The 23699-nt window shown below is 45.1% G+C and overlaps 2 protein-coding genes and 1 non-coding gene across 4 annotated transcripts in view; 2 read left to right on the top strand and 1 right to left on the bottom strand.

Annotated features, from left to right (window-relative positions):
* Window positions 1-6501, bottom strand: part of Mcmbp (minichromosome maintenance complex binding protein) — a 41550-nt gene extending 35049 nt beyond the window's left edge. The window contains exon 1 of the mRNA XM_052197406.1: window positions 6133-6501. Coding sequence (XP_052053366.1) covers window positions 6133-6190 — 58 coding nt within the window. The 5' untranslated portion in view covers window positions 6191-6501. The remainder of the gene's footprint in view (window positions 1-6132) is intronic.
* Window positions 764-865, top strand: LOC127676637 (U6 spliceosomal RNA). The gene has a single exon (XR_007976086.1). It is a non-coding gene; the product is annotated as a U6 spliceosomal RNA (small nuclear RNA).
* Window positions 6502-11213: 4712 nt separating the features above from the next.
* Window positions 11214-23699, top strand: part of Sec23ip (SEC23 interacting protein) — a 46992-nt gene continuing 34506 nt past the window's right edge. The window contains exons 1-4 of one of the 2 annotated variants that reach the window (XM_052197394.1): window positions 11214-11468; window positions 16400-16929; window positions 19447-19654; window positions 20824-21017. In XM_052197394.1, coding sequence (XP_052053354.1) covers window positions 11312-11468; window positions 16400-16929; window positions 19447-19654; window positions 20824-21017 — 1089 coding nt within the window. In that variant the 5' untranslated portion in view covers window positions 11214-11311. The remainder of the gene's footprint in view (window positions 11469-16399; window positions 16930-19446; window positions 19655-20823; window positions 21018-23699) is intronic. The other variant, XM_052197387.1, reaches the window with a different exon arrangement.

Genomic DNA, 23699 nt, shown 5'->3' with positions numbered 1-23699 from the left:
AACAAAACAAAGCAACAACAAAAAACACAACAGAATGGGAAAATATACAGCCAAAAAAATTTTAAAAAAGGAAAATAAATGAGACTTTATTAAAATTAAAAATGCATAGCCACATTGCTGAGGGGAATAAAATTCTCTGTATCAAGCACAAAGACCTAGGTTCAATCCTTGGCTATGCTTGTGGACTAAAAAGAAAAATATTTCACAATTCTACAAGAAAAAAGATAACTAAAACCTTTGCCTAAGGTGGTGACACAAGTCTTTAATTCCAGCACTGGAAGGCAGAGACAACCAGATCTCTGTGAGTTTGAGGCCAGCCTGGTCTACAAAGCAAGTTCCAGGACAGCCAGAGCTGTTTACACAGAGAAACCCTGTCTACAAAACAAAAAGCCTTGCCTACATAGTAAGTCTGTGACTGGTCAAGAATACATGATATGTGGTTTAAAAAAGAAACAGAAACAGGATGGGACACAGCTCATCCGCTAGAGTGGTTGTTCAGCATGTACCCAGCCAGCCTGGGTACATGAAATACTGGCTCCCCACTCACTGCCTGCCAAGGGCTTGAACAGGTGCTTGATCAGGTAGATGGTCTAGGAATGCACTTACTATGCTATGTGGTTCAGGCTGGCCTCAGACTGACCTGCAGCAAACCAAACTTTCTCCAGTCACCTTCCAAGTGCTGAGCTTACACTACACACATATCTTCAAAGAGAATACCCAAATGCCAATATATAAGATGTTATGTTATTAGTGAAATTAAAATAAGATCCCAGCAGCAAATACACTAAAACAGAAACAATACAGAGATTAGCATGGCCCCTGTACAAGGATGACAACACAAATTTGTTAAGTGTTCTATATTTAAAGAAAAAAAATCCCAGCAGCATACAACCTTACTCCCACCCAAATGGCTATTATAAAAAAGAAATTCTCCAGAATAGATCCGGAGAAATCAGAATGATGTGTCTTGGTTAGGGTTTCTATTGCTATGATAAAACACAGACTATGACCAAAAGCAACTTGGGGAAGAATGGGTTTATTTAATTCATCTTACTGATCGTAATAGTCCATCATTCAGGGAAGTCAGAACGGGGACTCACGGCAGGAAATGATACTGAGGCCATGAAGGCATGAATGAAAAAAAACAATTTTTTTTTTTTTTTGATTTTTCGAGACAGGGTTTCTTTGTATAGCCCTGGCTGTGCTGGAACTCACTCTGTAGACCAAGCTGGCCTCCAATTCAGAAATTCGCCTGCCTCTGCCTCCCAAAAACATAAATCTTAAAAATTATTTTTTAGTTTTTATGTCCACAGGTGTCTTGCCTGCAGGTACGTCTGAGCACCATGTGTGTGCCTAGTGTTGTGGAGGCCAAAGGAGGGCATCATATCCCCAGTGACTGCAGTTACAGACAGGTGTGAACAAGCCACCCGGATGCTAGCCTGGGTCTTCTGGAAGAGCATCCAGTCACCAGTCCCTAAACAGAATATTTACAGTTACACACAGAGGAATATTATTTTTAGCCATAAAAAGAAATGCAGTACAGATGCACACTGCAACATGGATAATGCCTGAAAATATACTAAATGAAAGAAAGACAGCAGCCCTACAGGCCTCATGTCAGATGATGCCTTATATACAATAGGTTTAGGGTGGTGGTCGTTAGAGCATCGGAGTGTGTTGGAGGGATGAGTGCTAATAGCTTTGGGGTTTCTTTCAAAGATGATGGAAATAATAATGGTGCTGTCCATCATAAAAATACCAAAACCAAAACAAAGAAAACACCCAAACAAACAAACAAAAATGGCTAGAGAGATGGCTCTGTGGTTAAGGTTGTTTGCTGACAAGCCTGATGACCTGAGTGATTTTTGGGGCCCTACATAGTAGAAGGAAAAAGCCAATCCCTACAAGTAGTCCTCTGACCTCCACATGACCTGTCTCATTCATTATCTCTCTCACACTAAATGTAATTTAAAAAAAACTAAAAACCATTGAATATTAATTTATATGACTTAGTAGTTATTAAACTTAAGCCCCGCTGTATAATACCCAACCACACTCAGCTATCTCCCAGGCTTCTTTAATTTGGAGACAGATTTTCTTTGCTGCCCAGGCAGGCCTTGAACTCAATCCTCCTGCTTCAACCTCCAGATCAAATATATGTTCCTAAATTGTAAGTTTTATGTGAATTATATCTGAATTAAGAATGTTTTGCCACTTTAAAAAGTCACGCACACACCACTGGAAAGTAGGAACAGTTAAGAGGGTTCAGCTCATAACTTTAATCTCAGCACTTGGAAGCCAGAGGCAGTGTATGAATGTGAGTTTGAGGTCTACATAGTGTGATCCCATCTTAAAACAAACAAACCTCAAATAAAAGGAGTTTCATTCAATGGGAGAACATACAATAACTTATTTAACAGATCTGCCTTGGCCTTTTAACTACATGTTAGTGTTTATTTATAACTGAAATACTCACATTTTGTCATGGCTGTTCAATTCAGACTTCTTTGAAAACCTCCCACCGTCAGGACAAGCCTCAACAGCCATGGCTGTCCTACAGAACCCTCACGCCCATCAGAGCTAGCTAATCATGGGCTCACAGTAGAGTCTACCCTGGGTCAAGTAGATTCTCTATCCCTAGAATTTGGGACGAGGTAAGTGCAGGCTAGAACTGAGAACAAGTGAGTCTGAGATATGAAAGAGAAAAATCAGCAAGTTAATACACAGAGCTGAGTGTCTGCAGAGAGCTACCTGGATGTCATCTTGCTTCTTAGTCCTAGAACTCGATTCTACTCGGTTCCTCAAAATACCCGGGGCCTTTCCTTGGGCTCCAGTCTTAGCATAAATGACTCTTTAGTGTCATTCAAGAGCAGGGTGGTAGACAGAAGAGCTCCACACTGGGTTCAGGCTGATGACAAGATCAGAGCAGCTTCTACTCATCTTATCACTGCTTTGAACTTTTTAGAGCACTAGTGCCTAGACTCACACTTCCTCCTTCACAGGCTTGCCAGCCTCATCCATTAGAATGAACCAAGGAACCAAACTAAGCCCAAACTGAAACACCTAAAGCGAAGAGGCAGCCCGTTGTAAGTAGCCTGGAATGAAAAGCAGTTATGTGGCCAGTGGGGTGGCTGAGTGAGTGGGAGCACTCCATGTCACTGGAATCACAGGGCACAGAGGGATTCCCACACGCTGTCGTCTGGTCCTCACATGCATGTGTGTGCAGTTATGGGTAGGATTAGTGGCCCATGTTTTTAGTTCCAGTTACTTAGAAGGGAAAGGAGGGTCACTTGAGCCCAGGAAGTGGATGCCAGCCTGGGTAAAATGACAAGAGCTGGTCTCAAAGTAAGTAGGTATTAATTCGAGTTATTAATATGGGGGGGGGGTAAGCACAGTGATACATGGATGAGATCCCAGCACTTGGAAAGCAGGCATCTTTGGTTAGTGACCTGGAGGCCAACCTGAGCTACACAAAACACTGTCTCGACAAAACAAGGAAACAAATGAAGAATAAGAGGAAAACTAGAGTAAAAGTGTATCCTAGCACCCACAGAAAATGGCTCACAACTGCCTGTAACTTCTGATATCCAAGGGCACCTGTCCATGTACATATGGCCTCACAGAAAAACACACAAGTAGATATAAAAACACCTCAGGCCGAGCAGTGGTGGCTCATGCCTTTAATCCCAGCACTTGGGAGGCAGAGGCAGGCGGATCTCTGAGTTCAAGGCCAGCCTGGTCTACAGAGTGGGTTCTAGGGCAGCCAGGGCTACACAGAGAAACCCTGTCTCAAAAAAAAAAAAAAAAAAAAAAAAACCAAAACAAGAGATAGTGCATGCCTGTAATCCCAGAATTTAGAGGCTAATGCTCAAGACCAGCCTGGGCTATACAGTGTACAGGGTACCAGAGGAGAAAAAACGGTGTAGGTCAGATCCTAAGGTCATAATATACTCAGGTCAACAGGAGTGCAGTGAGGTTTATTTGTAATCCCTGCACACACCAGAGGCTGAGGAAGAAAAATAGAGAATTCAAGGGCAACCTGGGGATACTAATGAAACTAAAACTCCAGGGGGGAGGGGGGGAGTCTCTAGAACCAACCGGAAGCCACTGGTTCTGGCCTAGAAAATGCAAGAGAGACATGGAGGCCGTTGCAGAAATCTAAAACATGATTACAGGGCTATGACAGCAGTGTTGGAGATGAAGATTTCTGGACAGGGTCAAGAGATAATTAATATCTAAAGCTGATACAACACACGGACAGAAGCTGGGTCCACGTGGAGGCACATGCCAGTAAGACTAGCTTCAGTGGTTGACTATTTGCCTGCCTGTACTGGGTTCAATCCCCAGCACGAAAACCAAAAACCAAACACAGACCAAACAGTCTCCAACTTTTCATACAATACCTTCAATACTCTCATCATAAAGGTGCCCAATGTAGTCACAGCGACAGGAAAACACAGCAGAAATACAGAGCGGAGTAGATTACACTTCTCTTCATTCAGAGGACAGCAATGAACTTTCCAAAACATTCCACAAAATTTATAAAACACTGTAATATTTATAATCAAATTCCATTTTTTCCTGTACTCTAAAGAGACGTGTGCCTTAGGAATCACACTTAAGGAACAAAATATGACAACAATCTATTCAATCTGTATTACATTTAAAACCACTTCATTCCAACAGCAAGACCAGGGTAGTGGGATATTTCTCACAAACGGAGATTATGGCTGGGCAAGGTGGCACACACACACACACACACACACACTCCAAAGGATGAGGCAGGAGGACTTCCATGAGCCCCAAGCCAGCTAGGGCTAGAGACCTGCCTCAAAGTGAAGGGTAAGGAGGAGCTCTGGTATCAGTCGCTGGAACTTAACCCTTTAAGCTCCAAACCTTTTAACTATAGGGAGATTTTTCCTAAAAATTTATCCATGCATTTGCACCTTCAGCCAGTACAGAACCGAACCTTGGCTTAACATTTGGGAACCATTATTAGTCTCAACACGCCAGCAGTTGGGCCCACAATTTTGAACTTCAGTATATCACTTAGTGAAGGGTTCTGCCTTCCAGGTGATAGAATCACAGGTAAGGCACTTACACATACCTTTTGAAAATCACCCTAGATTGCTAGGAATGAATCTGTGTCTCTCCACCCGCACTGTACTCAGACCATTCATCAGGCCTGGCACGCACTCGGCTACTGAGCTATTATAATACCCCAAGCCCATGTTTTACTCTTCCGTGGGGTTGCACGTCCCTGCCCCTCTTTATGAGACTCTGTGTTCACTGGCTATAATCTTAATGTCTACCCAGTCCTACTATCTGCCAGCTTTAGTTTCACCCTGGTAAACTACCTGACTAGTTAGAATTCTAGGTAAAATGAATCCGATCTTATAGGAGCATTACTACAGAAAACACATACATTCCAAGGAGACCGGTGGCTCAGGCCAGTCATTAAGCTCACCGAAATCAGGGATGCAGGTGGGAATCAGAGATCTAGTTAACCAAAAAAAGTAACGATGACAATTACAACTAGAATATACTCAGCTCGCGTTCTGTAGCGACTCATCTAAGTAGTTTGAGCATTTCTAGCTAGCCCCGGTACAGGAACAGGTACCAGAGCAGACGAGTTCTAAAGTCAACAGGGCAGAAAAAAAAAAAAATGAAGCATTTTCTGGGATGTCAAGAGAGACGTGGGGAAACGGACTGAACTTCTGGGCGAAGGATCGAGCACTCCCCTACACACACACACCGGAAGTTTTGAAATATCCCGCAGGCTCCCACAGGCAGTGGCTTGTCTCTGCGGCCGCTCTGAAGGCCCTCCGTGGGCAAGGGGACCTCTCCGCGTCTGCAGCACCCGGGCTAGGGAGGCCACCAGCCGGGAGCCAGGCCGTCAATCACAGCTAGCGCTCGCAGCTGCGTCCCCGCCGCCAGCGAGCAGGTGACGGGAGGCGGCGGCACCTGCGTCCGCGGCCCGAGACCGCTGCTTCAGCTCGGCTGCCAGGCCCGGGGCCACGCGAGCCCTGCGCAGTGTTTCCCCCGGACCGTGGTCCCGAGTGCGGCCGCGCGGCAGGCCTGGCTCCGCAAACTCCGCTCCCCTCCCGGCCCTGCTCGCCACGCGCCACTCACCGAAGAAGCCTTGCACGATCCCGAGCGGGTGGCTCAGCCAGTCTTCTCCACAGGGCATGGCGCTGAGGGCCGGGGTCAGCGCGGCCCGTGAGGCGCTTTTCTGCGGGCCGAGCGCGCTCGGAACCCGGCTTCTCCTCCCGGGCTCAGCCGCTCCTCGTCCGCGCCCTCCCACGCGCGGGGCGTTGCGGGCCACGGGCCTCCGCGCGTCTCAAGGAGAGGAGGCTGCGGTGACGGTGACGAGCGCCTCGGAGCTGCTGGCCACCGACCGGAGGAGGGGAGACGGTCCCAGCCTCCACTTCTCACAATGGCGGGAAATCGCGGCCACCGACCGCGCTGCCAGAGACCTGGGTGGAGCTCGGGAAGGAGGGGCGGCGGGAGCGTGCTGCGCACTCCCGGAGGGGAGGGAGTGGGCGGGGCGGGAGGCCATTTTGGAGACGGGTACAGATCCGGTGATCCTGGGGCCGCCATTTTGGAGATGGGCAGAGGAAGGCTATTGTGCTTGGTATAGTGGTCACCATGTGGCAAACTCCATCAGGGTGCTTCACTGGCTCAGTTTGAGTCCTTGCACATGGACCAAAAGACACAAGTTCAGCCAACTTCAAGAGTCATTTCTGAGCAAAATTAAGAGTTGAAACTCTGTTTGGTGTTTGATCATCTGATCTCCTTGTTTCTGGTGGTAGAACCCTTCTAAGGTGCCTGCCCAAAATCCTGTATAAGAGCTTGCCCCCAGCTCAGTGAGTTCTTCCTAAACGATTTAATCAAGGAGGTTGTGTTGGGGTTTTGTGTAAGCTCCACCCCACACCTACCTGGCAATAGCCAGGTATGCCCCGCCCCAGAGATCTGGCCCACTATAAGAGGGGCTACTTGCTCCTCCTCTCTCTCTTTGCTCACCGCTCTCCCACCTCCCACGTACTCTCACCTCTCTGCCCCTGGGGCTCTTCCCCCCCCCCCCCTCCACGTGGTCATGGCCGGCCTCCACTCCCTCCATTCTCTCTCTCTCTCTCCCTCTCTCTCTCTCTCTACCTCTCTCTCTCTACCACTAACTCCCATCCCCTATTCTGAATAAACTTTATTCTATACCATGTCTGTGTGTGTGTGGTCTCTCAGGGGCAGAGGTGCCCAGGCAAGGGCCCGCCTGGACACCTTCCCCCACACCGCCTAGCCACACTCACCTAACTCACCTATATTCTCACCTAACCTCTTATATTACCCCCTTTAAGCCTCATCATCCTTCAGGTTGTGTAGCCTTTGTGGGCATCTCAATATGGCCAAGGAACTGGCAAGTGCTCAGAACTCTCTTTTAACCCAACCTTTAGTTTCTAACTTCAAAACACCCAGATGCCCTCTGCTTCCATCCTGGCAACTAGGTAGCTATGGCAAGATACCTGTACAGCATACAGATCAGAATACTCTCACAGGACAGACCCAGAAGGGCCTAGATAATTTAGGAACTGTCAAATTTTCATAAAGAAGACACTTTCCCTGTGTATGGGATATACCTCAGAAAACCCTGATTTCATCATCTATACCTACCTGGCTGTAAAAAGGTAGTGGTTATCTGAATATCTTTATAGATTCCATCTGAATGGAATCTATGAAGTAGATAGCTGAAGAATAAGAACTTCTCGATCGGTGGTAGAACACTTGCCTGCCATGTAAGAGACACCTGGATTTAATCCCTAGCAAGGGATCAAAGAGGGAGAAATGGCAACAGATAAACAGGGGTAGCTATGACTGAACCCAGAACTCTGTAGAGCAGAAGGAAAGGAGAACCAAATCTGCCCCTCTGCCTTTGTTGGTCCGCTGGAGGAGGGAAAGTATCTTTAAATCATAGCACTTGGGATATAGGCAAGGAAGGTCAAGAGTTCATAGCCAGCCTTGGCTATACATCCAATATGAGGCCAGCCTGAGCTACATATGACCTTGTCTCAAAAACAAATAAATAGATAAATATTAAGAGCCCCCACAGAGGTGGCCCATGCTTTTAATCCTATCATTCAGGAGGCAGAAGCAGGAAGATCTCTGAGTTTGATGCCAGTCTTGTATACACAGTGAGTTCTAAGACAACCAGGGCTACATGGGTTTTCAAAAACCTCTGCCTTGAAAGAAAAATTAAGTTCATGAACATGTGTGCCACGAGTTTATGAACAACTGGGGAAAGTAGTTTAATTGCTTAGAATATGAGGTTTTACAGCAGTCACCCACAAAGAACAATAACTGTAGAGAAATGACAGAAGACAGTAGTTCTTAGTTCCCAAAGGCAACAAGCTGCAGGAAATCAAAATATGAGAGATTTAGGGTAGACAAAGTAGATAAGATCTTTCCACTTCTGCATTGATAAGGATCTAAAGCTCTTCTGGATGACTAGCTTCTGTATTTTCTAGTAGAAAGGGGAGGGAGGATGTCTTGAGACCCTATATCCTGCCTTTGTGCAAACGATGGAGGTCAGGAGTTTTTCTTATATATGGTTCTATTCAGTTGCCTTTAACTCAAGATAATCTTTATGCCAAAGTGGCATGATTTGGAGTGACTCCCTGTTTTGCCTCAGGATGAAAGAGCAAACTGGGACTTGGCATGTCAATATGCCTTTTTGTCTGGATTTTGTGAGTTGAGAAAACTAACAAGGCTAGGACAATGTAGTTGTTTGCATGAGAATGGTCCTCATAGGCTCAAATGTTTGAATACTCGATCCCCAGTTGGTAGAACTGTTCAGGAAGGATTAGAAGGCGTGGTCTTGTTGGAGAAGATGTGCCATGGGGGCAGACTTAGCTTCAAAAACCTCCTGCCACTCAGTGTGCACTCTGCCTTCTGTTTTCAGATTTTTTTAAAAAAAGATTTACTTATTACATGTGCGTACACTTTAGACACTCCAGAAGAGGACATCAGATCTCAATACAGATGGCTGTGAGCCACCATGGTAGACTCTGACCCTATAAAACCATAAACCCAATTAAAATCTTTATGTTTTCTTAGTCATAGTATTTTATCACAGCAATAGAAAAGTAACTATGACAGATGATATCACCACTTCATTCATTCATTCTTTCAGTAGAGAGAGCAGCCATGTTCTTGGAATTGAATGGGGGAAATTTCGTATTTTATCTCTGTGCCTCATAATATACAAATTAAAGCTGTGTGCTATCTGACTTTAGAGATTCTGTCTGTCTGTCTGTCTGTCTGTCTACTCATTTAGCCTTAATTTCCTTAGCACTCACTATGTAGCCCAACCTGGGCTACATCTCCAGTGCCCATCAGTGGATCCTTAACTGGGAAGAGTGTAGTCATGAAGGGATCTGGTTAGAAGAAGGTCTGTCCTTCTTCTCTTCTTAATTATTGTTTTAGTTTTTTTCCTTCCTGTTGTGGTCTAAAATAAAAAATATCATATGTTGAAGTTAATTATGCAAATGATGGTTTTAGAATTTAGGCTTTTTGAGGTAATCGTGTATAAGGGGAGTGAGTCATCAGGAAAGAGATTCTGTGCTTACGAATTTTGTTTGTTTTTTTGTTTTGTAGAGACAGGGTTTCTCTTTGTATAGCTCTGGCTGTCCTGGAACTCACTCTGTAGACCAGGCTGGCCCCAAACTCACAGAGTTCTTCTTGCCTCGACCTCCTGTGTGCTGGGATTAAAGATGTGCAACAACACAACAGGGTTGGATCTCTGGGATCCCTGTACTCATAAAGAGGCTTGAAGTTTAGTTTTTCTTTCTCAGTGCAGTTTTTTTTTTTTTTTTCAAGACAGGGTTTCTCTGTATAGCCCTGGCTGTTCTGGAACTCACTCTGTAGACCAGGCTGGCCTTGGACTCAGAAATCTGCCTGCCTCTGCCCCCCAAGTGCTGGGATTAATCAGTGCAGCTTTTTATTAAGGGTTTTTTGTTTGTTTGGTTGGTTGGTTTTGCTAATGAACTGATGGAGAGAGATGCATGCTCGCTCCTCCTAGAATGTTTAGATCTCTGTCCCCTGATGGTGCTAGTGTTCCAGGAAATACACTTAAGGAAAGCCTGCAGTTTATTATTAGTTTGTGTTTAGTTGATTATTTTGCCAGATTGTAAACTCCAAAAAGGAAGGATTTAGAGTTTGTTTCATACATCATTTTCCGGTATACGGTTCTTGGTCTTGCTTATTTATCATAAAAGAGAATTTTCTTGACCAATTTCTAGTCTAGCATGGCTTTTAGCAGTTTGAGGCCATGCTATCTATGACTTGCCAGAAGTGTCCCCACTACTACACCCTGTATTCCTTGGCCCCATTGAAATGCTTGTCAAAGGAAATTCAATACCGCCAGAATTTACTGTTTTTATTCCAGCCAAAACCTGGTAGTAGGTAGATAGGCCCCCGAATCCTAAATTACAGCAGTTACTCTAGAATGTTGCAATTATACATCTTTCCTCTGCCCCTTTGATACATAAATCCTCTATCACTTGGAACTGCCTTACCAAAGGCACTTTTTGTTGATGCACACATTCAAGGAGATAGTAGCCTGGAGTGATGGAACACTCCTTTTATGGACTTGGGAAGAAGAGGCAGGCAGACCTCTCGAGAATTCCAGGCAACAAAATGAAAACTTATCTCAAAGAGAGAGAGAGAGAGAGAGAGAGAGAGAGAGAGAGAGAGAGAGAGAGAGAGAGAGAGAGAGAGAATTCTAGCCGATAGTAATTCTTACTTCCAATTCTTATTACTGCTTGTCATAAAGATATAGAAATTGCTGTGTGTGGTGTTAGTAATCTCAGAACTGGGAGAGGTGAGGCAGGAGGATAAAGGCCAGTTTGGGCTGCATAGCGAGATCCAGTCTCGCAAGCAAGCAAATAAACCAACCAACCAAAAACAGATACCCCATGAGAACCTCAGGGCGTCCAGAACACCTCAGAATCTGCGACTTTGATCATCAATTAACTCTAGGATTCAGAACCTTCACCGGCCACACCCCTCTAGGCTGTGATTCCAGCGACTGGCCTAGTCTCGCGAGGCCAAGGGTGTCACGTGATAGGCTTGGGTCTGAAGCCGATTCCACCTTATTGATTTTGGTCGGCGTCAGCTTCCGGAAGAAAACCGGTCCCTGAGCTGCTGTCCTCTGGCCCCTGTGCGCAAGTGCGGAAGTGCGGTGGCATCCTCGGTGACTGGCTTCCGGTTTGTGTGCAGCACCGGGCTCACAGAGCCACGTAACGGACGGGGGTCTGCAGCCATGGCGGATAGGAAGGCTAACGGTGGCGGAGCGTCCGCCCCCTCGTCAGGCACTAACTTACTCTTCTCCTCCTCGGCCACGGAGTTCAGCTTCAACGTGCCCTTCATCCCCGTCACACAGACCGCCGCCTCCCCGGCTTCTTTGCTCTTACCCGGAGGTAGTGAGCCGGGGGGCGTTTGGGGGCAGTGTCCTGGGAGGCGGGTGGGACAGGAGCATCGCCTCTGAGCCGCTTGTCAGGGCCAGCAGTGACCAGCTTCCAGAGGACCAGGGACTGGGGGATCCTGGAGGAGGGGCCCCGGTGATGAGGCTTGGAACTCCTGTCATTGCGCAATTGTTTGTTGGACACCCACTGGTGTGCTGGTGCTGGCAGAAAACGCAGCTAAACACAGTTACCCTTTGGTAGAGTACCATAAGCTGTCCTCTTGGCGGGCATCCCCTAGGAGACAGTAGCTGTCTCTAGAGGAGGCAATGCCTCTCTTGTAGAGTACTATAAACTCTCCTAGTAAAGGACCCCAGTTACAGAAGGACGCCTTCTAGGATAGAAGCACTTTCTTCTAGCTTCGATGTGTAATATCTGAAGTACAGGTACAGAATGCATTTCTCATTTTTCAAGGTATCACTTCCTTAGAGTTTCTCCCGTGTTCTCTTAGGCCCCACACCTGCTTTCACCTGCTTTTGATTAAGCTCGATGTATTATCTGGGAAGACTGGTTTTCCCTCCCCACCACTCTTAGAAAACTGTGGTGGTTAGGAACTCAGACTGTGTTCAGACCTGGCCCTGCCATTAACTTGCTGTGTGGCCTCAGGCATGACATTTTACCTGTCTGCTTACATTTCATGTTTTCAGCCCTGTCCCTGGGTTTGAGAGCAGGCTCTCTCTATGTAGTACTGACTGTCTTGGAACTCACTGTGTAGACCAGGCTGGCCTCAAACTGAAAAGGATCCACCTGCCTCTGCCTGTGCCTCTGCCCCTGAGTGCTGGGATTACAGGCATTTGTCATTATGCCCAGCCTCATTTTTTGCAGAGTTCTAAGTCTAGTGTCCCACGCATATTGTTGTGTGAATACTTGTGAGCTCAGTACCTCTGCCCCTCCTTGTGGACTGAGAACTTCTTACCTCTTTTCATTTTCAGGATCTTGTTTTTTAGTGTCTTGCACATGGGTTACGTGCTGAACTTTTCCCATTAAATAATCTGCTTGGGAGACTAAGGGAAGTTTCCTGGAGCCGGGAAGAGAGGCAAACTGAAGCATGTGTATGTGAAGGGCCTCCTTTCTCTTGTGTCTTTTCGTGGTGCTTGTAACTGACTGACATGTATATATGCCTGCTTACCCGACCAGGCCACCTACCAGGCCAGCATGGACGCTTCGTCAAAGCTGGGACTAGTCGGATGCCTAGAATGCAGAGTACAGAATATCTAGTGGGTGTTTGTTGAGCGAGTCGGGAGATGGATTCCAAGAGTGCCCCTGCCTCTGTAAGCAGTGTTGCTGAAAGGTTAAGTGTTGCTTTCCTCGTGAAGACTTGTGGCTGGAGCAGAGTACTGTGGAAGGATCCAGGAACCAATAAGGCTGTGCCTTGGGTTTTTCAGATTGTTCTTGGCCTCCAGAGTGTTGCTGGATTCATGCTTTCCTTGATGTATAATATTTAATTTGTGTGTTATTTGTCAGTGCTTGATATTTCTATTTTCTTCATTTTTTTGTTAATTTTATGTGGTGTTTTGCCTGTGTGTGTCCATGTGGGGGTGTTGGATCCCCAGGAACTGGAAGTTACAGACAGTTGTGAGCTGCCATGTGGGTGCTAGGAATTGAATCCAGGTCCTCTGAAAGAGCTGCCAGTGGTCTTAACCACTGAGCCATCTCTCCAGCTCAACATTTCTATTTTCAGCTTTAAGATAAGTATACTGATCTTCAGATTTATTCATTTATCAATTACTTTTTGAGACATGGTGTCATTTTGTAGCCCAGGGTAACCTGGAACTTGTGGCAGACCTCTTGTCTTAAGTCTCCCAGGTGCTGTAACTACAGGCATGAGTCACCATTCCCAGCTTTATACTTTAAAAAAAAATTCCTAAAAGTTTATCTCTACTGTTTTAAAAAATGTGTACTTGGGTATGTCTGTTTTTGTGTCCATATACACCAGTGTAGTTGCTCTCGGAGGCCGGAGACTTTGACTGTCTCCAGAGCTGGAGTTACAGGTGTCCCGGGTGCTGGGAGACAGTTAGGGCTGTCTGCTAGCCATTCTCTGTAAGAGCTTCACATGCACACAGTCACCCAGCTAAGTCTCCAACCCCATTTGAAAACTGCTGTTTCTTAGATGCAAACTTACCTTTTGTGTTCATAAATAGGTTTTAGAACTACCATTCAGGAACAAGCATTTTTTCTTTCTTTTTTTTGAGCTAGGATCTCTCTGTTATGTAGCTCTGGCTGTTCTGGAACTCTTGTGTAAACCAGGCTGATCTTGAATTTACAGTGGTCCACCTTCCTCTGCCTTCTGAGTGTATAACAAGTATTTTCTACACTTAAAGATTTCTTGATTAGAAATCAATTCAGAGCATTTCCAGAGACAGAGGAGATCCCATCTCCTTGAATGCAACAGTTAATCACCTCAGTGGAAGAGGCACACAGGAAGCAGAAACGAACCGAACAGCTTGTCTTTGTCAGGCCCTGTTGCAGATGTCAAGGTAGTATGGGACAGACAGTTCTGCCCTCTTCCTCAGACCGGTGTATACATACACACAAACACTAGCTTTCATAAGCTATTGTAGTACAGGTTAAAAACTGCTGGAGATGGAAGGGTCGGCCACTGTGAGTCTCAGCTGGTGGAGTGGAGAGATGATGTCTCTTAAAGGCCTCAGAATCTTTTTAAAGAGATTGATCTGAGGGGAGTTTGGAGGATCTGTAGAGGAGTCTGGAGATGAGGAACAGTCTGCAGGCTTGGCAGGACTTGCGGTGTTCTGTGTGGGGCAGGAAGGACCTCTTTCCTCTCCTCTGCTCTAGTCTTCAAGTAGGTCATGCCTAGCGTGTATGCAGGACATTGGCTTAGGTGTCTGTGGGCCTCGGACTGTCCTAAAGGGTTTGCACTTCGTTGACCTCTGTGGGGAGCCTTTGAAGGTTTTGTTGCTGAGGGTCACTGTGCAGCTCTGATGGCCTAGAAGTATGGAATTAGGAATGCTCCTAGGGCAGAGCTTGCCGCGTGTTGAGGTCAGTATTTTATTTATGATTTGTATTAGTTTGCAAAATGTTTCTTGGACCAAGTCAGTCTCAAGTTTCATGTTCTCTTACTGGGTGAGAGGTTCCACAAAAGGCTCTTCATTGTCGGGGATGACCATAATCCTAGTGAGGTTTCCAGGACTAGAGAGTGGTGAAGTCGGAGTGGAGTATTACAAAAGTGGAAGGCTGGAGCAGAGGGCGCCCTGGGCAGGAGGTATGTTTTCTTCAGTAATGAAGAAACTGTTGATAAGAATATTTTTCTTTTTCTGCTTTTACTTTAAAAAAAAAATTCTGGATATGGTGGTGCACAACTTTATTTGATCTTAATATTTAGGAAGAGTCAGGTGGATCTCTGAGTTCAAAGCCATCCTGATCTACAGAGGAGTTCCAGGACAGCCAGGGCTGCATAGTGAAGTCTTGAAAAAAAATTTTTTTTTCAATAAGATTGGCTTTAAGTGTTCTGCCTGCCTCAGTCTGGAGAAGCTGTGACGGTACGCATGTCTTTTGAATAGTTTTCATAGTTCAGAAAGGCAGCCTTAGATACCACATTTTGATTGGAATTGTGTTTTGTGCATTATGGCCAAACCTGTGTAGTGGCGTCCCTTCACTAATTTGGTATGTGAAGTATAACTGGGACCGCCTGGAAGCTGTGAAGCAGGGTTTCTGTGAGGTCACAGAGAGCCCAGAGCATTGGCAGCTCTCCCAGGCCAGGGACCACAGTGTGCCCGTTGTGCTGGGAGTGGCCGCACACAGCTGATGGGCTGTAAGCCTCCAGCAGTCACAGATAAGCGAGGCCAAAGCAAGGGAAGGAAAGATTACAGGGGAAGCTGGAAGCTGCTGTAAAAGTAGGGCAGGGAAGGGTCGTGTGAAGGTCTAGTTGGTGGGAAAGCGATGCCTTGGACATTGACAGTGGGATAGGAGTGGCACATTTAAGCAGAGAAGGTAGTAGTGAGGAGGATGCTGGCCAAAGGGAAGTGAGATCTTCCCCCAGAAAAAGGAGATTGCTAGTGACTTGCCATTTTGTTTTTCTTTTTAAGCATTTTTTATTCATTTATTTATTGTGTGTGTTCTGTGTGGAGGGTCAGAGAATGCTTTCTGGGAATTGGTTCTCTCATCCTCTCCTGTTGGTTCTGAGGCAGCCAGTGTTTCCTGCTGAGCCATCTTGCCGACCTGTGACCTGGTGTCTGTGTCTGCACATGTAATTGTGACTACTGCTTAAGGATGCAGTAGTGGGTTCCTATGTGGTAGCAGCAAAGTAGCACATGCTCAATTGTAAGGTCCTTCCATGCCGCTACTTGTCTACAGGACTAATGCCTGGACTTTAGTTTCCTCTTCTTATTGTAGAAATTAAATTACATGTTTACTTATATGTAGAAATTAAATTACACGTTTAGTTATATATAAAATAAATTCAAAGTATAAAAAAAATAGTTACAAGTTTATTTCTCTAAAAAATCCTTTATGTAACGCGAACAAAATAAATAGAAAGTAAGAAGGGCACAAAAATGCTTTCTCTTTTCTCTTTTACTTTTTTTTTTTTTTTTTTTTTTTGTACTTTGAGGTAGGGTTTCTCTGTGTATCTCTGGCTGTCCTGGAACTGTCATTGTAGACCAGGTTAGCCTCAAACTCACAGAGCTCTGACCGCCTCTGCCTTCTGAGTACTGGGATTTAAAGGCATGTGCCACCATGTTTGGCTCATTTTATGGCTTATTCAAATCACATTTTTTGAGAGAAAAGTTTTGAAGAAAAAGTTTTACTTTTTTTCTGTTATGGAGAAATACAAGTTAGTAGACCAAAGTAAGAGGTCTCGTTGCTGGGTTTTTCTTCCAGAGCCCAAGAGGGCGGTGTTGCTTCTAAACCGCTGCTCTCCTTTTCTGTTGCAGAGGACTCCACAGATGTCGGTGAGGAGGATAGCTTCCTTGGTCAGACTTCTGTTCACACATCCACCCCACAGACATTCAGTTACTTCTCTCAGGTATCAGGCAGTAGTGATCCTTTTGGGAACATTGGACAGCCACCCTTGACGACATCAGCAGTGTCAGCCGGACAGTCAGCACTTCCCAAGCCCGTAGCCACACTCCCTTTTGCAGCTGGATCCCAAGATATGCTGAATGCCTTTCCACCATCTGTTTCCAAGGCTCCCTATGGTGCTGCACCTTCCTCACAGATGGGAACAAGTACCTATTTGCCTTCTCAGCCAAGTAGTCTCCCTCCAAATTTTGGGAGCCCACCCCAGGGGATTCCTCAACAAGGACATAATCCATATCGCCACACTCCTGTCAGCAGCCGGGCAAATCCCTATATAACACCTCCACAACTACAGCAGTGTCAGACGCCAGGCCACTCCTCCTACCCTCCGCCTTCTGGACCCCCTGTGCAGACATACCAGATGCCGCCAGGACCACTGCCTCCGGTATGTGAATATCATACTGCTTTTCTCTCTCACCTTAGTGAAAGTTTTCAAAAGCCTTTGCATGTTTTAAAAAAACATTTTGAGATTTCTTATATTACGTGTCATGTTGTCAGTATGTGTGTCTATGTGCCATGTGCATGCAATGCCCTTGGCAAGAAGAAGGCATGTGATCCCCTGGTACTGGAGTTACACATGTTAACCACTCTGCTAGGATTTGAACCTGGGTACTCTGGAAGAACAGTCAATATCCTTAATTGCTGAGCTATCTCTTCAGCTCAGCTTTATGCATTTTAATATGCACATGAGGATAATTTTTTAGCTTATTTTAATATAAATATAAATGTGTGTGTGTGTGTTTTACTTGAATATGTTTCTGTACACTATGTGTGTGCCTAGTGTCCCGGGATGCCAGAAAAGGTGGTTATATTCTGTAGAACTGGGGTTATAGACTGTTGTAAGTTACCATTTGGGTTCTGGGAACTGAATCCAGGGTCTCTGCAGCACAGCAAGTGCTTTTACCCAGTGGGCCATATCTCCAACACCAGGACAAATGTTTTTCCAGAGGAGTGTGGTGTATTACCAGTCAAAGCCAAGGTGTTAGATGTGGTAGGTAGGCACTCCCTCTGAACTGTACCCGCTCACCTTTTAATTTTGACACAGGATCTTGCTAAATTGCTGTGTTTGGCTTCAAGCACTTTCCTGCCTCAGCCCAAGTAATTGGTATTATGTGTGTATGACACAAAGGGTATTCTTTGTAAACTGCATGCTTTGAAGTAAACATTCTTTTAAAAGGAGCTGATTGGAGGCTAGCAAGATAGTGCAGAGTAAAGCACTTGCCACCAACCTGAGGATCTAGATTTAGATCCCCAGGGCTCATGCACTGTGAAGAGAGAGCTGGTCCTACAGATTGTCCCCTGGCTTCCACACTTGCTTATGGCGTAAGCATGTCCACCCAGATAAGCAACCAAACCAATATATAAAGTTTGTTCATATTCAAGTTTATAGCACCTATTTACTGGAGTAATAGTTAATTTTAACTGCCTAGGTACTCACTGGTAGTCTTGATATTAGTGTATAATATTAATATATAAATGTTAACTAAGGACATGGGAGAATTGAGGTAATGTAAACTGCTAGCTTCTCATCTTAATTATACTAGTTAGCAAAAATGCCCAATTACAGTGACAAAAACAGATTTCTCCACTAAGGTTTTGTTAACTCACTCTATAGACCAGGCTGACTTTGAACTCATAGATATCCACCTGCTTCTGCCTTCACAGTGCTGGTATTAAAGGCATATGCCGCCACTGCCCAGGTCTCTACTAATTTTTTAATGTTTATGGAAATTCTTCTCTCTGTGTGTGTATGTGTTAAGTTAGACTAACATTTAAATATTTACATTCTTAGAAATGGAGTGGCTGGATCAAGAAGTATGGGTGGTCAAAAGATTTTAAAAATTATGGGACCTGTGCAGGCAGATTGTGTGCATGGAGCCCAAGTTCAGGCCATCCAGAGTGGTAGCACCGAGGAGGGGAAGTGGGCATGGAGTGCCACTCCTATCTGACAAGAAGCTCTTTGTGCCTGGGAGAGAGAAAAAGCAGTTGTCTTTCATGGAGTGGCACGGTGTGTCTACCACACTCCAGGGCAGGCCTCACTCTCAGGATGGGTGGGACAGCACAAAATGAACTCTGGTTTGTGTGTGTGTGTGGTGTGTGTGTGTCTTTGCTTTTTTTTTGTTTTGTTTTGTGGTTTTTTGGATTTGACTTTTTCGAGACAGGGTTTCTCTGTGTAACCCTGGCTGTCCTGGAACTCACTCTGCAGACCAGGCTGGCCTGGAACTCAGAAATCTACCTGCCTCTGCCTCCCAGAGTGCTGGGATTACAGGCGTGGGCCACCACTGCCCAGCTCTGTGTTTGCTTTTTTTTTTTTTTAAAGATTTATTTATTATTATATTTAAGTACACTGTAGCTGTCTTTGGACACACCAGAAGAGGGCGCCAGATCTCATTACAGATGGTTGTGAGCCACCATGTGGTTGCTGGGACTTGAACTCAGGACCTTCAGAAGAGCAGTCAGTGCTCTTAACCGCTGAGCCATCTCTCCAGACCCCTATGTGTTTGCTTTTTTTTGACAGTTTCCTTCACGTAATTTTGTTGTTGTTGTTTGAGTTTTTGTTGTTTTTAAGAGAGAAAAAGAGCAAGAAATTGAGTGAGTGGGAACCTGGGAGGGGTCAGGGGAAGGGAAAGGATATGACCAAACTATATTGTATGGAAATTTTAAAAATAAATTTATTATTTAAAAATTTCAAAATTATGGGAGATATTGGTGGGTGTCAGAAGCCATTAGCGTGCAGAAGTCTAGTTCACTTTGTAACTGATTTGAAGTTTTCGTATACTAGTTACGATACTAAGTGGTTTCCTGAAAAGACATGTAGGGTAATTATTACTGATATCAATCTGATTCTGAAGCGGTTACAGGATTCCTCTCAGATACATGTGACAGTCTTCATTTCCTTCAGCTTCCTACAGCAGTGCAGTCACCAGCACAGCAAGTCCCTGCCAGACCCGCAGGACCCCTTGTGCCGGGGCCACCTCCTTTTGTACTTCAGAACCAGTACGAACCTGTTCAGCCACACTGGTTTTACTGCAAGGAGGTAGAATACAAACAGCTCTGGATGCCTTTCAGTGTGCTTGACTCTTTGAACCTCGAAGAGATCTATAATTCAGGTAAGCACCCATCTTGCATTATTCCATCTCATTTGAGCCGGAGAAAGAATGAAGGGTATTTATCCATGGTCTTTTTTTCAGCTGTCAGATTCTTCAATTTGTGTAGGTTTCCAGATCATACTTTAAGATGGTAGTACTAATGAATATATCTGAGTTATTGAGCAGAGTATTCAAAGACGCGGTTTAGTAATAGCTCGTTGCACGCCTTTTCATCCCAGCACAGGCAGAGCTCTGTGAGGTTAAAGCTAGCCTGTTTACGTGGTTAGACCCTGCCTCAGTTAAACAAAACATAGCCAAAGAGTTGGTTTGAATCAGACAGGTAGAGGTGTTACATAATTCAGGTTTTAGTTTAATTTCTTTTACTCATTTGGAATTATGGGGTATGAAGTATTTCCTGTGGAACTCTGTTTTGTGGAATGCTGTGTGAAAAAAATGTTGAGGTCAGATGAGTTTTGGAAATAATTATTTTCATGTCTACCTCTTGAGAGAGATGCCACAAAGGTGTATTGTAAGGCTATGAGTTGTCCTGCAGCATACAGATATGATTCTTTATCTTGATATTATTTGATTATGAAACTCAAATATCAGCCAGTCTTCTCTAGCGGTGTCCTTCCTGGAACATTTTGGTGCATTGCTGTTATTACTCTGTTTTACTTTTTAAATGGGGTCTCATTTAGCCCAGGCTGGCTTCTAACCAAGTAGCTATAATTATCCAGTAACTCCTGATGCTCCTGACTCCATGTCCCGAGTACTGGGGTTACAGATGGATGATAGCTCATCTGGTTTGATATTACTACTTAAAAAACTCTGTTTCAGTTGTTGTTTGCTGATGGTGTTTTTAAAACTCACCCTGGTTCCTTGTTCCTACTCACGAAGTCATACTGCATAGCGGCTCACCCCTGTGATGTCAGCACATGAGGGGATGGAGCCGGAAGGCTGCTGGGAGGTTGAGGCCAGCCTGGGCTACAGAATGGGACTCTGCCTCAAAAGCAAGCAGACAAACAAATCGATGAAGAAATGTCATGATTTTGAGCAATACGGATTATCTTATGTTTTCAAATAAGAAGAAACGCTTAATTGTCTGTCTTTGAGTATTGACTAGTAGTATCATGAATGTATTTTCAAGTGTGCCTGGTAACATTAGAAGAAAATGTCCTCTTGGTTTCTAGTGCAGCCAGATCCTGAGAGTGTGGTTCTAGGCACGGATGGCGGACGCTATGACGTGTACCTGTATGACCGCATGAGGAAGTCTGTGTACTGGGAAGAGGAGCCAGCTGAAGTGAGACGCTGCACTTGGTTTTACAAGGGGGACACAGACAGCAGATTTATTCCCTATACAGAGGAGTTCAGTGAAAAACTAGAGGTATGAATGTGTTATTTCTTTATGCTTCTCTCAAGGCATGTGTGCAAGCCAGGCTTCTGTGATAGCACTCACAGTGGAGATGGTTTATATACAAGGTGGCCTGTGTTGATCCTGTCAGAAAGGAGATTGATCTGTAAGTGATAAGTCATGCAGGAAGTGCTGCATGTCACGCAATCCTGTGTCTCAAGATAAGACTGTATGTTTTGGAAGGGACACATTCCACATACACTCAGGTGCTCATATCAGGCCTTCAAGCAAATTTAGGTAGAAACTAGCCATGGTAGCACTTGCTTGTAATCTCAGCATTCATGAGGCCAAGGCAGAATATCATGAGTTTGAGGACTGCTGTAGGCTAATAGAAGAACCAGTCTGCAAAAATAGTCTCTCTCCCTCTCCCTCTCCCTCTCCTTCTCCCTCTCCCCCCCTCTCTCTCTCCCCTCTCTCTCCTCTCTCTCTTTCTCTCTTTTCTTCTCCCTCTCTTCCTCCCTTTCTCCCTCTTTTCCTTCCCTTTCTTCTTCCTTCTTCCCTCCCTCTCGCTCCCCCTCTCTTTCCTTCTCCCTCCATCTCTATTTCCCTTTCCCCCTCCCTGTCCGTCTTCCCCCTCCACCTCTCTTTTGAGACAGGATTTCTCTGTGTATCCCTGGCTGTCCTGGTTCCACTCTGTAGTCCAGGCTGGCCTTGAGTTCACAGAGGTCATTCTGCCTCTGCTTCCTGAGTGCTGGGATTAAAGTTGTGTGCCAAAACAGTCTCTTAAAGCATAATTTTTCAAAGGTTTATGGCACTTATCTATGCGTATGCTCCCACATATGCACATGTTGTGTGACTGGAGGTCGGAGAACATGCCAGAATTGGTTTTCCTCCTTCTACTATGTGGGTCCTGGGCTGAAACTTAGGTATTTAGGCTTGGCAGCAAGTGTCTTTGCCCACTGAGCTCTCTGCCACGGACCCTAAAGCCTAATTTAGTTAGTTCAGTGGGGAGTATATAAAAGGTGCTACTCCCTAGAGCTTACTCCAGTGCTCTTAGCTGTTGAGCCATCTCTCCGGCCACAGCAAGTATCTTCTTTTAACTATAATGATAACACTGAGTGAGTGTGGGTGACACAGCTCTAGGCTGGGCTAGCCAGCCAAGTCTTGCCCATTGCATTGGCATGAGGCCCAAGCTCCTGCCCAGCTTTCTAAGAAACCCACTGCCCAGTGGCGGCAAAGGAGGGTGGGAAGTGAGCCACAGATGGTGCCCATGACTGCTGTGGTTGATCCTGTCCTTCTGACGACCAGGACAAAGAGCAGAAGTGGTTTCTGATTTGAAAATGCCTTTAATTTTATGATACAATTATCTCTGCAGAAAACCGGGTGAACCTTTATAAATACCATTAGCCCCATACAAGAGTTGAGAGTGTCTCTCTGTAAAATCAACCAGTGTAAATTAGCAACATTCCTGTGCGATAGAACTAACCAGTTAGAAATCATAATAGAAGATAATGTTTATGATGCCAAGGCAACTACAAAGTTTGCAAAAAAGTTCAATGAAAGATACTCATGAGGGCTAAGGCTTGTAGTTGAGCAGAAAATGTCTACACAAGCCCCTGGGTTTAATCTCCAGCACTTTGAGGGGAGGAAAGATTTACATAAGCTGGGCACAGCAATTATGAGCCTCTAGGCTCAGCTATTCAAGGCTATTTATAGCAAGATTATTACCCCCACCCCAGTTGGTCTTCATGGAGGGAAGCTATAAAGCAAAAAGAGTATAAAAGTGACTAGGTACAGTAGCACATGCCTTAGTCCATTCAACTGGGAGGCAGAGGCAGGTAGATCAGTGAGCGAGAGGCCAGCCTGGTCTATATAGCAAGCTTGAGACACTGTCTCAAAAAAAAAAAAAAAAGGCTGATGGTGCACACTTTTAATCCCAGAACTGAAGAGGCAGAGGCAGACAGAGGAAGACGAATCTCCAAGTTTAAGACCAATGTGGTCTACAGAGTGAGTTCCAAGACAGACAGAGCTACAAACAAACAACAAGGAAACACTGGGTGCTTTTACAGAGGGCTCAGGGTTGATTTTCAGCACTCATGCACAGCTAATAGCCATTGGTAACTCCAGTTACAGGGGATCCAACACTCTTCTCTGACTTCCTAGGACACCAGAAAGACACATACATGCTGGCAGAACACTCACACATATAAGAACCCCAGTGATTTAGGAGTCGAGCTAACTACTGTGTTTATATATGTACAGTCTCAGCACCAACGCTGTCTCCTCCCCTCCACCCCAGAGCACTGTTGAAGTTCTAGCCCCTGGTACCCATGACTGCCACCTTGTGTGGAGCTAGGGTGTTCAGATATAATCATTTGAGAACTTGTGTAGGGTGGTCTCTAACCCCATGTAGCTAGTGTCATTATATATATAATAATCACCAAGAGAGACTGGTTCAGAAAGACAGAATGCTGTGATTTGATAAAGGCAGAGGTGGGGGTCAGGCTTACAGCACTGAATTGCCTTGATTGTAGCAAACCAAGGATAGTTAGGAAGGCACGCTCCAAGTAGATTTCCTAGGATTGGTGTCTAGCCATCACCTTGATTTTAGAGTAGTAGCCTCAAGAATTATGAGGCAATAAATAAATTTTACGCTACTCAGCTTGTTCAGCCCTAAAAAAGCTTATGTACTGTTTAAAATCCCCATTGTTTTTC

This window comes from Apodemus sylvaticus, chromosome 1 (assembly GCF_947179515.1).
Source record: "Apodemus sylvaticus chromosome 1, mApoSyl1.1, whole genome shotgun sequence".
Classification (NCBI taxonomy): domain Eukaryota; kingdom Metazoa; phylum Chordata; class Mammalia; order Rodentia; family Muridae; genus Apodemus; species Apodemus sylvaticus.
The sequence above is the reverse complement of the archived record's forward strand: the minus strand, read 5'-3'. Positions and strand labels throughout refer to the sequence as shown.